Genomic DNA, 14,473 nt, shown 5'->3' on the forward strand with positions numbered 1-14,473 from the left:
CTTTATTTTTTCAGATAATTTTTGGTTATTCGAACATATAATTAACTGATAATTAGATATATAGTTGCACTTCAGTTTTATTAAAAGTACTCAAAATATTCCGATTCGGTTACGGTTCTTTCAGTTTTATAAGGGTATTTCAATAGTTTCAATTCGGTTTGATTTTGCTTTTCAGTTTGGTACCGTATTTTCGATTTTAGTTTTTTGGCCAGAACTAGTTTTGTGGTTATGTGGTGGCTCGTTCGTGGCTTAATTTTGATTTTTTTTTGTTTTTTATGTTGTGATGTTTGGTGGTTATGTGGTGGCTAAATTGTTCATGTTTCACATATCAAACCTCTTACTTCACATGTCAAACCACTTACTAACCGCATTTATGATAGGGGCCGGAGGATGAGACCAGCGATTACGCCATAAAGAAAGAAAATCATATCATTGCACGTAACGTACCACCAATTCATAAAGCTAGGGAAAAGCCTTTCACTGAAAAGCTGTACAAATTAATAAGATGTTTCCATTTGACCTTAATTATATCTTTCTATGTTCCCAAATTAAATCCATATTACGCAAACTAGAAACATCATTACATCAAACACCACATATTTCATGTGTTTTGACCATCGGAGATGATTTAGATTCATATGCACCCAAAAAGCTTTTTTGGAGCGGTTCCGGTGGCTCGGTACTTGGCAGCTAATTCCTCGGCTTTGAGTATCTCTTCTCCACGCTTAGCTTCGATCATCGCTCTTTTCTCTTCTGCCTCTTTGTGAATCTGAGCTATTTTGTTCTTCATCAGCTCCACATACTCTGCCTTCTTTTTCTCCAATTGCTCCTGTTCGTCGATTCCAATTTCACAAATTAAAGAAACCAGAGTTTAATCTCTAACCAAAGTATGTTAAATTATTAGTTTGAAACAAAGTTAGTAATTCCCATTGTAAAAAAAACTTACCTCCATTTTCTTGAGCTCAGCTTCCACAGCTGCTTTCTTGTTGTTCTCCCATGACCCAATTGAAGAAAGCTTCTTCTCAGCTCTGTTTCAAACATTTTCTTCAAAGTCTTAATGATAATTTCTTGGTTTAATATCAAAACCTTTTTACTAGTGATTTGATTGTTAGGAATCCGCTTATATAAATAAATAAGATAAAAACGTTACTTGTTCTCCACTTTGCATTTCTCAGCCTCTTCCCAAGCTTTGATAAGTGACATCCTCTTCTCTATCTCAACTCTAGCCAGAACAGCATCTTCACTCCCAAAATATTTTTTGAGCAAATACAATCATTAATCAGAGTTTGTATGTAAGAGACACTGACAAACACATACATCCATACACAACCTTTATATCACTCAATATTAATGAATATAAAATCAGCTTTCAGTTTTTTTTTTTAATACACATCCATGATAAAACGGGAACCAAACCACCCAATTATTTACTCCCCAAATATGACAAAAACACTAATTAATTAATTACACCTATATATATCCTTTAATTTTCAGATTATATTAGTATTAATCATGAATTTATTTCGTTAATTACCTCGATTAACTGATCCTTCTTTCTTCTCTTCCTCTGCAATTAAAAAGTAATAATATTATAAGTACTAATAAAGAACTATAACAAAACATTAGTGGAACAAAAATCTTTTGAGTTCTTCTTCTCCAACCTTAAAATTGAAATAAATACAGATTTTTAAAAAAGATATTAAAAGGTCTAAAAATACTGTTTTTAATCTTGAAAAAAAAGAAAGATTGAAACGTTAAATATCAGTAAAAATCTTCAAGAACTATCAAGTATATTTGACTCTGATCAGTTCATTAATAGAAGAAAATATATTTTCAGAAGTTTTTCATGATCGTTCAGCCAACTTGAGTAGTAATCTTGTAAAAAAAAGATAAATTAGAAAAATTACTAGCGACGACGGGGACAAGAGCCTTGGAGTCCTCTAGCTTCTCCTCCACCGGCGCAGGAGATGGAAGAACAGGTGCTGGAGCGACAGGCTTCTCTTGTGGTTGGGGAGCAACAACAGGTTTCTCCTGTGGAGCAACATCCGTCGTAGCAACAGGTTTCTCAGCCGGTGATGGAGCTGGTTCCGTAACGGTCTCCGTCACCTTCTTAGGTTCCTCTTCAGCCATGACGTCTTCACGTAGGTACAACAACTAAAGATTACAAAGAGAATCGGAATGATTCAGAAGTCTTTTGGTTATTTGAGAGAGAGAAAATAAAAATATATTTAGAGAGATTAACTGTCGTCGTATTTTCAAGAAACCGAGCTGGATAAGTGTTTGGTAAGTGATATGTTCTGTTCCTCGTTGTCATAAAATGACTCGCCTCCTTTCTTTATATATATTTTGATTTTGATTTTCTTCTTTTTTTAGCATCATTGATGCACGATCGATCATTACTTTAAAGATCATTTATAAAATCCATCCATTTGTTATTTATATTTACAAATTTCACCCCATATGTTTTTCATTGATCAAATTTACGTACTCTTATCAATAATATTTCACGATGTTTAGAACATTCGAATTACTTCAACGAGCGATAGTGTTGCAGTGGCCATTGATCGTTTGATTCGCATCTTATAGATATCGTTACGATATAACATTATGGGCACTGGGGATCTCTCTACATAGTTTTGGTACTCAAATAAAAATGTTTTCGAAGTGTGAGGATTCAACGACAAATCGATAAGTCTTAGAATTATAGGAGTGGGGACCTTTCGAATGTTGTTTAAAGATGACATTAGAAACACGGAACCGTGATTAGGGAGTATAGCCGGTTTGCTACTCCGCTCAAATGTTGTCAAACCGGGTTGGGTGTATGTAGAAAATTCAAAAATAGTATCTAATCAACCGGATAAATATGGGAATTCTCAAATTATGATATTTTATTTATTATTTATGTTATTTTTAAATTTGTTTTTGGTTTGTTGTATAAACCAACCAATGTTCACCAATTCCCATGACGTCATATAAGGTTAACAAAAAAGTTAGAGAAATACTGAGAAAATAAAAGAGATATAGGATACTTACGTTACGTTACTTTATTATATAGATTGCCCTAACCTAAAAGGAACTCTTTTAATATATAACTTGTAACAACATTTCTTTTGCGCGAATCTTGTTTCTTATCGAAACCGTAAAGTTTTTAATTATGTAAAATTGGCAAAGTTAAGTGAATGAAATTTATAGTATATGCTAAATCCGGCATATAATTAATATCGGGAATTCTATAACAGAAAAGGTAGCTAATAGTAGCTATTTACAGTAAAACAAAGGTAATTTACAAGTACAATCGTTAATGAGTCCTTGTTGTTACCAATTCCTTAAAATAATTTTCTGAAAAGAGTTATGCAATTTCGTTCCTAATTAAAAATTAACTAGATTAAGACCTGTGCTAGAGCTATGAATTGAAATTTCATTTAATTTATATTGTAATTCTTATATAAAATATAATTGATGTGATTGTTTAAAAATTTTTTTTTTGGAAAAAATATTATGCAATAAAATCATATGCTAAATATGATGGCTTGAAAAAGCCACATATTTCGTAAGTTTTATATTGTTAATGATTGTAGATAAGTCCCGTTCTATAACACTGGTTTAATTTTATTTTATACAAATTTTATATATTTTATATTTTAAAATAAAATTTTAATATGTTGTATTAGTTTATGTATGTGAAGTTATTTCAACAATGTATATATTCTACATCATGACTTGAATACCATTATCAGACATAATTTTGTAAATATAGTTTTTTAAAAAGCGAGTTATGATATTATAAGTAATTTAATATATTGTTATACTTTTGTTTTAATATACTTGGTTTCTTGAAATTTTTTCACATTATAGTGACATATTATTAACATTGCTATAACAAATCAATTTAGAGTGTTTATAGTTTCTAACTTTTATATCAAGTTTCAATATTTTAAAATATTTCAAGATAAATTATTTAAATTTTATTATATTATATAAAATTATAAAATTCAACAAAAAATATGAAATTGAATTTAAATATTCAAATTTTGACCTGTTACTCAGTAAAATTTTTAATTCAATAGATATTATTTTTTAAGAATAATATTACTAAAGATTGAATATTTTATAGATTGAACAGTTTATATTTGTTTTTTAAAATTCAATTTATGGTATATCCGGAAATAAAACTATTGTTTAATTTTAATAAATAATATGATAATTTATTTGTTTCACAAAATAGACTCATATATAAAAATGAGAGGTGAATAATAATGATAATTAACAAATTAATATGTTAAGTTAGATATCAAAGGATTTTATTTGATGAATAATTTAATAAAATAAATTAATATGGTAAGTTAAATGATATCAAATGATTCTTTAGAATATTGTCTTTAAGATTTTTGAAAATAACGTGCTCTACTAATAAAATCTTCCAAAAATAAATTAAGCTTGCACCTACAATTTAAATTGTAACCAATTAATCTATTAATTAATGTATAACCTATTTGTAACTAACTTATTAAAATTATATTATCTACAAAATAATGTTGTATACTTCTGTTTTATTATAAAGGAGATATATGATAACTTTGAGTTTTCGATCCATTTTAAGTACACATCTTCATATGATTAAATGTTGAACTAATCTTTGAGTTTTGTGATTACGCAGCTACATATATGCACTAGTTTTGCGCTTGCAATTAATTTTTAAAAAATTTCACATTAATATGGTATGGAACATCTCTTTACTTATGTCAGATGGCAATAATAGTCTTACGTTTCTTTTGCAATTGTGATACTTGTTTTTTGTACGTTTTGCAGTTAAAAATATATTGTAAAAGTTAAAACGGATCAAAAATAAAACGAATGCGATTCATATTTGAAGATATCTTATTCCTTGACTTTTCTCTTTTATGTGTGGCTAACTAAATAAATAACTGATAATGAAAGAGGGAATTGAATATTTGTTAGGGTCCATATGCCCAAAAATGTTCGTTGCCCAAGTATGGTTTTTGATGACATATATAAGTAGCGCTACAAACTTTTTGTTTTCAAATAATTTTCTTTAGAGCGCTGTAAGATTTCTCTCTCTCTTTGCAACCATTTCTCGATCACCAGATCTAATGGTCCGGCACATTCTGTGATCGGAATGCATCGGATTCCATCATTTTTTATGTCTCACGCACTCTTTTCTTTTCATTTTGTCCGTTTCATGTGAGATGGTGATGCCACCGGATCGACAAGTCGAAGGAAAGTTACTTTCTATGACTGAGATTGGTCGTAACTGGAATGAAGAGGGAACCATGATGAGCTGCACTATTGTAAACCCAAACAGGAAGCCCAGCTCCTGACGCGGCTTACCGTTATGATTGTACACCTAACCACAGGTAACCAAACCCCTTTATTTCATTTTCACTCTTCTGCCGTCTAAATTTTGATTCATATCCATATTGCTCACTCTCTCACTAGTTTTTTATTTTTATTTTTTCAAATCCATCTCCTCTCTCTCAATACAAGAAAATAGAGGATTTATGACTGCACTAATAGTCACTAAATACAGTAAAACTTCTGTAAATTAATACTTTATAAATTAATAAACAGTATAAATTAATAAATTTTGCTAGTTTCAAGTCGGGCCAGTGTAAAAAATAACAAAATTCGATAAGATAATAAGATAATAATTTTTCTTAAATCCCTATGTAAAATATAGTCCCAATAATATCATAAATTAATAATCATGTAAATTTACACATATATATATATATGCTGATATAATAATGTATGTTTTTCCTAAAGCTCATATCCGTAAAACAATTGTTATGTTGTATTTTCAAACTATAATGATATAAAATATTTGGGTGAATTACTCAAATGTTACTCATTTTAGGTAATATTACCAGAATCTACAAAAAACTTTTTTATTACTAGAATGTTTCGGGTATTTTCAAAATACCCAGCGTGCCCCTGTTTTATGTTACCGGAAAAAATGTAATTACAAAAATACCATTGCCACGTCAGACGCCACGTCAGAAATTGCTGACGTGTAACCATAACTCAGCCGTAACGCGTTACATAGTATGTTGCGGCTGAGTTATAGGTATGTTGCGGCTGAGTTATCGGAAAAACATTTGAGTAAGAACGGACGGCTGACTTATTAAAATCTGGCTGAGTTATGCGCGTAAGTCAGCCAAGGGTTACGGCTGACTTATTAAATCTGGCTGAGTTATGCGCATAACTCAGCTGTAGTTACGGCTGAGTTTTCACCCGATGGTTGAGTTGTCAAAATTTTGGCTGAGTTATCACAACGACACGGCTGAGTTGTCAAAATTTTGGCTGAGTTATCACAACGACACGGCTGAGTTAACATTTTCCGCCTGGCTGAGTTATGAAAAACGGCTGACTTATGAGATGTTGTTACGGCTGAGTTATGGTAAAAAAATTATAACTCAGCCGTCATAGGCTGACTTATCGACAACTCAGCCGTTTGACGGCTGACTTATTAGCAAAAGATTAATTACTAGAATGTTATTCAGTTACGGCTGACTTATCAAACGATACGGCTGAGTTACATATTTTCAGTTGATGAAGCGGCTGAGTTTGGCAGCAATTTTTTTTGCTTTTTAATTACTGTAATGTTTTTCATGTTGTGGTTGAGTTACATTGTTAACTAAACTTCTTTGTTACATTGCAAATTAAAAAATTAACTACATGCATGCCATAATATTTAAAATCTTATCATATTTAGGTCTATGTCTATTTTCATTTCAAATGATAATAAAAAAAAATAATTTAGGAGAAATAAAATAACTAATTAAAAAAGTTATTAAATAAAAGAAAAACAGTAAAAAAATATTTTTCTTGATATATGAATTAAATAAAAACGAAAAAATAATTTTTTGGTATTATATAACTGAATTTTTGTTTTTTTAATTAAAAAAAATAGAAAACTCAACTTACCACATCTTTAACTCATGAAAATTTCCATGATGTTGAATAATCTTTTGAGTTAACAATTTTACAAAGGATATACCTCAAACTTGTACATCAACCATAACACATGATTATTCAAACTCAACTTCAAAAAAATTAGTTTTGTTAGTGATTGGTAACATTTTTGAATAAAATTTAGGTCTTTGTCTATTTTCATTTCAAATGATAATAAAAAATAATAATTTAGGAGAAATAAAATAACTAATTAAAAAAGTTATTAAATAAAAGAAAAACAGTAAAAATTATTTTTCTTGATATATGAATTAAATAAAAACGAAAAAATAATTTTTTTGTATTACATAACTGAATTTTCGTTTTTTTTAATTAAAAAAAAATAGATAACTCAACTTACCACATCTTTAACTCATGAAAATTTCCGTGATGTTGAATAATCTTTTGAGTTAACAATTTTACAAAGGATATACCTCAAACTTGTACATCAACCATAACACATGATTATTCAAACTCAACTTCAAAAAAATTAGTTTTGTTAGTGATTGGTAACATTTTTGAATAAAATTTAGGTCTATGTCTATTTTCATTTCAAATGATAATAAAAATAATAATTTAGGAGAAATAAAATAACTAATTAAAAAAGTTATTAAATAAAAGAAAAACAGTAAAAATTATTTTTCTTGATATATGAATTAAATAAAAACGAAAAAATAATTTTTTTGTATTACATAACTGAATTTTCATTTTTTTTAATTAAAAAAAATAGAAAACTCAACTTACCACATCTTTAACTCATGAAAATTTCCATGATGTTGAATAATCTTTTGAGTTAACAATTTTACAAAGGATATACCTCAAACTTGTACATAAACCATAACACATGATTATTCAAACTCAACTTAAAAAAAATTAGTTTTGTTAGTGATTGGTAACATTTTTGAATAAAATTTAGGTCTATGTCTATTTTCATTTCAAATGATAATAAAAAATAATAAATTAGGAGAAATAAAATAACTAATTAAAAAGTTAGATTTGTTAGTGATTGGTAACATTTTTGAATAAAATTTGAGTTAAGTCCATAACTCAACTTAAGTCAATAGTAACACATGTTATCATCTATTTATTTTCAGATTTTTCTTGTGATAACTCAGCCATAACTCACTATAACTCAGCCGTCACATGACCTTTCGTTTTTCCGTAAATATTATAACTCAGCCGTAAAGTCATATATATCATTCATTTACTTTCAGATTATTTTTTGTGATAACTCAGCCATAACTCACTATAACTCAGCCGTCACATGACCTTTCTTTTTCCCGTTTTTCATAACTCAGCCATAAAGCGATATTTTGGCGGGAAACCATCAGTTAACCTAATAATAGACATATTTCCATTCTAAATTTAAATTTTGAGCTATAATAATTTTAATATTCAATTGTTGGAGAAATACTTTTAGAAAAATAAAATTCTAAATTAGAATAATAATTATTTAATTATTTGCAATAATATCTTGTGATAAAAAACTCACTTTATGAATTTATTATGCGTGTGGATTTGTGCAGGCACATAATTAGTGATTTTTCGCGCTTCCCTAACAACACTTTTTGTAATATCGAGAGACGTTTTAATACTTTTAGAAAAATAAAATTCTAAATTCGAATAATAATTTATTTAATTATTTGCAATAATATCTTGTGATAAAAAGCTCACTTTATGAATTTATTATGCGTGTGGATTTGAGCAGGCATAGAATTAGTGATTTTTCGCGCTTCCCTAAAAACACTTTTTGTAATATCGAGAGACGTTTTAATACTTATTAGGAATCTGACAGAATAAAAGACCCAGGAAAGAAGAATACGTTTTCATATTATTGAGAAGGCCCTAAACGATAACTCAGCCATAACTTTACCATAACTCAGCCAACCCTCAAATTAGAATGACTAAATAACCGACCAAACCGAACCGAACCGGAAACTATTTTTTCCATTATTTTCGGTTAATTACGGTTATATTCGGCTTGCTATCGGTTATATTAAGCTAATCGACCTAATTTGGGTAACATTTGGATTATTTATGGTTATATATTCATTTAACCGACACATAACCGGAAATAACCGAAAAATAATTTCAAAAATTTTTAAATTTTCAAATTCTTATCATATTAGTATATCCAAATTACCACCTTAAACAAAACACAATATAACCAAAACCAAAATGTTATATTAAAACCCATAATGTTGGAAATATGAACCCTAAACCTCAAACCTAACCCTAACCCTAACCCTAACCCCTAAATGTCGTGTTTTGAATGTTTTACACATTTTGATCAGACTGTGTAAAAATCAATCTTTGTCTATAATTATTACTTTTTATTGCTTATAATGATTGTAATATTCATTTTTTCATTCTATAAATTAATTTTGAGTTATAATAATTCTAATTTACAAATATTTTATAAGTCAGCCGTTTATGTAGATAACTCAGCTATATCGGTCAATTGTTTGAGAAATACTTTTATTAAAAAAAACAATTTTAAATTCAAATTCAAATTTTGAATTCCTTTTAAATAAAAAATAGCTAAAATCTCATTTATTACGCGTGTAGTTCTTAACAATAAATATAATTATTGTTTGCGTCTCCCCAACAACATTTTTGTATTCTCGAGAAGGTATATAATAAATTAATATGTAATTCAGCCATAACTTTACCATAACTCAGCCAACCATCAAATTAGAATGACTAAATAACCGACCAAACCAAACCGAACCGAAAAAAATATTTTTTCCAATTTGGTATTTTTGAACTGGTATGTTTGGTTAATTTCGGTTATATACGACTTACTTTTGGTTATATTAGGCTAATCTACTTAATTACAATATAATTTGAGTTATTTATGGTTATATATTAATCTAACCGACCTATATTCAAATGGTAATAATATTAGTATATCCATTTACCACCTTAAACCAAACACATTAAAACACATTAGAACCAAAATAAATAAAAAAACAAATAATGTTACTCATCTGAACCCTACATCTCAAACCATAAATCCCAACCCTAACCCTAACCCCTAAACGTCATGTGTTGTATGTTTAACACATTCGGGTGAGAATGTGTAAAAATCAATTTTTCTTTATAATTATGACTTTTTATTGGTTATAATAATTGTAATATTCATATTTCAATTGTAAATTTAAATATTGAGTTATAATAATATAAATTTATAAATATTTCATAAGTCAGCCGTTTAAGTCAATAACTCAGTCATCACTTCGTCGGAATTTTTTTATTTTTTTATTCGAATTTTGAGTTTAATTTTTTTAATTATTTTGTATAATATATTATGAAAAAATTAACTTTATAAATTTATTACACCAGTGAATCTGAGCAGGCACAGAATTATAATTACTATTAATATTATAACATTTGGTGGTTATATACTTTGTTTGCGTGATAGTTACTAGAAAAACGCACAGCTCAGTTGGTTAATGACCCGTTTCTTAGGTTGTGTGTCACGGGTTCGACGCCTCAAAACCCTATTTTGTGCATTTTTGTCATTTTTTAATAAAGGGTAAAACAGTCATTTCGAATTCATCTTCTCCACCCGAACCTTTAACCCTATTTCATGGCCGCCGGTCGTTTATTCACTCGTTTTTCATCGATTTCTTTGTTAATTCAACTGTTTTTGATAATCCAGTATTAGATCTAACATATATCATCCTATTTTCAGTAAAAAAGATCAATTTTTTTTCGTTTTCCCGATTTTACAACCGATTAAGTTTTTTTGGGTTGTGACGTGGAAAATCGAAAATGATGTGTATTTTAATTTGCTGATGTGTATTTATTTTTATTTTTTTTACTCAAAATCGAAAAACAAAACTCAAGGAGTAAATTGTAATTACCCCAGGTCACTAAACATTTGAGTAATTTTCAAAAGATTTATAGATATAAGTAATAAACCAACTTTTGGATAACATTTCAGTAATTCTTTCAAAATATTTTGTAACATGTCGTAAACTTAGCTACTTTTTTTTTGAAGTTTTCAATTTCTAGATATCCATCGTTTACATTTTGATAGTTTGATTGACTATTATTATTCATAAATTTGAATTTATGTATGTCATGTGTATAAGTAAATTTGTCTATTGTATTTGTAATTTATTGTTAATAATGTTTTCTAAATATTACAAATTCAATTAAAATTGTCTCAATTCATAATTTTTTAAAGTTAATCTATTAAAAATATTTCTGTAAATTAATAATTATTAATTTATACTATAAAATAATAATTATTAATTTATATATAAATTAATATCACTATGAATTAATAAAATGTCTTGGTCCCAACATTACTAATTTATAGAGGTTTTACTGTAGTCGCTAATTCATACATAACGACTAAGTTACTACTAATAACTGTTGTCGTAAATCATAGTCAGTAAGGAAATTCAGTCGTAACATAGTCAGTAAATAGCGACAATATTATGACTATGACACGTAGTCGTAAACGTAGTCGTAATTTAGTCATTAATATTTACGACTATTTAATGACAATCTTACGATTAATAAAATGTGAACATAAGTAGTTTACGACTAGTTTGAGAATAGTTGTGATTTCGTCGTTAAATTTTGCCACTCCTTGGCTACTATCGGACGACTATTTGACGACTTTAAGCCATATTTAATGACTGGTTTAACGACTATAGTAATTAAAACCATAATTGTTTTGTTTTGCTTTATAATTCAAATTTCTAATCAAAGAGAAACCTAAAATTCACATTTTTAATAACCAAAAGTTCACCACAATAGTAATATGTTCACCACATAAGCAATTACCAAAAGAGAACCAAAATGATCAATCAAAAACTATGATTGACACATCATCCCAAAGTGACAAGTACATAATAACAAAAAGAGAACCAAAATGATCAATCAGAAACTATGATTGACACATCATCCCAAAGTGACAAGTTCATGAGAATTAAGGAATAGAGATAAGTAGCCTAAGAAGTAACCTAAGAAGGAGATGTTTTTTTTTTGTGTTGGAGGGGTGGTGGATGCATCACTTGATTAAGACACAAGGAATTCCACAAAGGCCGGATCAGTTTTGCGCAAGTACTTTTCCAAGTGCTCTATCTTCTTTTGTTGCTCAGCCACAACTTTGGAATGTTCTCACGAGCAGCAATCTCAGCATCACGTTTTGCATTATAGGCAACTTGTTCTTCAATTATACGATGAGCTTCTTTCATTTTCTCTTGCAATGCTACAAACGACGACTGTCCTTGTTGATAGCTCTTGCCATTGAGAAGATCCTGAAGATGATCCTTGAGGCTTCCAAGTCCAAAAAGATTACCTCGTGAATCCTTCTCAGTGGACTTAGAAAAGAAAAACTGAAACTGTTAGTTCTGAAAATGAAAGTTTTGAAGACTCTTTAAATATAGATTGTGAAAATGGTACTTTACCTGAAGAAAGATGGCTATATAATCTTCTGCTGTGAGCTCCTGAGCTCGTGAAGGATCTGACTCGATCTCAGATATCTTATCTTGTAAGTTTTTCTCATAAGTTGAGAAGATCTTCTCGGCCTTTCGATCGACATACGTACCAACTGGCCTTGTATGTGTCTCTTTGAAAAACTTACCAAGACTCACATGTCTCCCAAGTTTCTCTTCCTGGAATGTTACAAAAACAAAAAAAAAAGGTTAAGACATAAGTTAAAGCTACAAAAAAAAAGGTTAAGACATAAGTTAAAGTTACTCACCAAACCTTGTTTGACTTGTTGATACGATGTTGGCCCAGATAAGTGCAAGTGTGGACCGAGACCATTACGGTATGACATACGAGCATTGGAATAGATTCGACTCCTTTCCTGTGCTTCTTCAGTATCCCACTGCACAACCATTGTTTTCCAGAGAGTACCCTCGATCCATTTAGGTTGCACTCAACTAGTCCTAGCGTCGCTTACCATGTTTTTCATCCGGCGTTGACATATCTCATAGAAAAAATGTTGCACTGTCCCTGTTATCAATGGATCCCAAGTGTGTATTTTCTAGAAAAAAGAAAATGGAATTAAGTTAGTGAAAAACAACAATTAAAACATGTCTATGAATGATATATGACAGAAAACTATACCGCAAACTTAAGGAAGTATCTTTCTCGTCTATCCGGAGGCACACATGACCAATTATAGTATGGACCATCAAATTTGTTTGTAAAAACCTTAGTAAACTTTCGCACCTGTTGTGATTTGACATCACGAGTAAACCTCATAACATAAGAATCAAGTCAGAATCAAGCGTAAGCGTAAACCATACCAAAGTCATTTAAAATCAAATAAAAAAACACATGTACTCTTCTAGTTACTACTAACTGATGAGAGACTTGGGAATGACAAAACAATTTTCAATAGTGATGTTTGTCTGCAACCGCGTTGTGTGTCATCTAGAAGAACCAAATTCATCGACTAATGAAACACTAGAGAATAACAAAACATTTTTTTAATATGAAATTTAAACGTTTTTACATACCAAGTCGTGTTAGGCTTCGGTTCCGGAGAGAGGATGGTGGTAAAAGTATGACGGTCCGGCACCATAAGTATGGCGTTAAGAGCCCTCAACGTGTCCTCCTGGAGTTTCGGCAACAGTGGATCTAACTCGTCGAAGTTGTTACCTTGAGAAGAAGGATGACTTTGAGCGTGAGAGTTCTAAACTGGAGATCTCGCAGAATCATGCAAAGGATTCGATTGAACCAGAGGATTGTTCTGAACTTCTGGTAATGACCGAGTTGGTTGGTCTTCAAGGCTTCGATTCAAGGAGTTCTGAAATAAGATCTGTGGTGGTGGATAGTTTCTGACCTGCAGTGCGGCTGACGTCGATAGTTGGGGGGAAACGCGGACTTGTTCTTGAGGTGTCTGAGGCTTAGGATTTTGAGCTGCCGATGTGAAGTTGTATTGAGGCGGTAGAGAGTTGAATTTTCTTACCTTGGACGGAGGGTTAGAGCCACCGGGTCTGAGAGAAGCGTTGGGAACAACATTCCTCTTTCGTCCAGGTTTCTTAAGAGGAGGCATCGTAAGTATCTCGTTGAGATGGATTAGGTGAAGAGGGAGACGAAGAAAAGACAGAACGGAGAGTGAGAGAATCAGAGATTGAGAGAATCGGCGACGAAGAAGGATGGTGAGAAATGAGAGATTAGGGTTGTAAAATTAGGGTTAGGTTGTTTGTTATGGGATGGACCGCATAAATGGATTCCCGGGTTTAATTAACCCAAAATGTTTTAAACTTAGTCGCTTATTAGTCGCGGATGAGTTGGTGTGTAATTTTATTTTAAAAAGTTGGGCTTATTTTGGAGTCCAAAATCTGGTCCAACACGTAATAACCATGTTTAAACCCAATATTTTGAATTTAGTCAATTGTTTGTCGCCGATCAGTAGCCAAAATTAATTTTATAAAAAACATATAATTTAATTTAGTTTACATATTATTTAAAGCATACTACTTATATATACACTACATAATATATTGATCACTTTAAATTTACAAAA

The 14,473-nt window shown here is 30.1% G+C and overlaps 1 protein-coding gene and 1 pseudogene across 1 annotated transcript; both read right to left on the reverse strand.

The window, feature by feature from the left end:
• Window positions 1-432: 432 nt before the first annotated feature.
• Window positions 433-2,362, reverse strand: LOC147918799 (remorin 1.4-like). The gene is made up of 5 exons (XM_087505229.1): window positions 1,908-2,362; window positions 1,535-1,567; window positions 1,151-1,238; window positions 947-1,028; window positions 433-829 (listed from the first exon to the last, which is right to left on the reverse strand). The coding sequence occupies exons 1-5, from the start codon at window positions 2,128-2,130 to the stop codon at window positions 635-637; spliced, it is 621 nt and encodes a 206-aa protein (XP_087361355.1). The 5' UTR covers window positions 2,131-2,362; the 3' UTR covers window positions 433-634.
• Window positions 2,363-12,068: 9,706 nt separating this feature from the next.
• On the reverse strand, window positions 12,069-13,999 carry LOC147918800 (uncharacterized; annotated as a pseudogene).
• Window positions 14,000-14,473: the final 474 nt, after the last annotated feature.

The sequence above is a fragment of the Camelina sativa genome, chromosome 20, assembly GCF_030686135.1.
Source record: "Camelina sativa cultivar CO46 ecotype springtype chromosome 20, ASM3068613v1".
NCBI lineage: Eukaryota > Viridiplantae > Streptophyta > Magnoliopsida > Brassicales > Brassicaceae > Camelina > Camelina sativa.

Coding starts and splice junctions, on each gene's coding strand:
- LOC147918799 (XM_087505229.1), bottom strand. CDS start 2,130: ATGGCTGAAGAGGAACCTAAGAAGGTGACGGAGACCGTTACGGAACCA. Junction 1,029..1,150: donor AAATGCAAAGTGGAGAACAA/GTAACGTTTTTA, acceptor TGTTTGAAACAG/AGCTGAGAAGAAGCTTTCTT. Junction 830..946: donor CTGAGCTCAAGAAAATGGAG/GTAAGTTTTTTT, acceptor ATCGACGAACAG/GAGCAATTGGAGAAAAAGAA.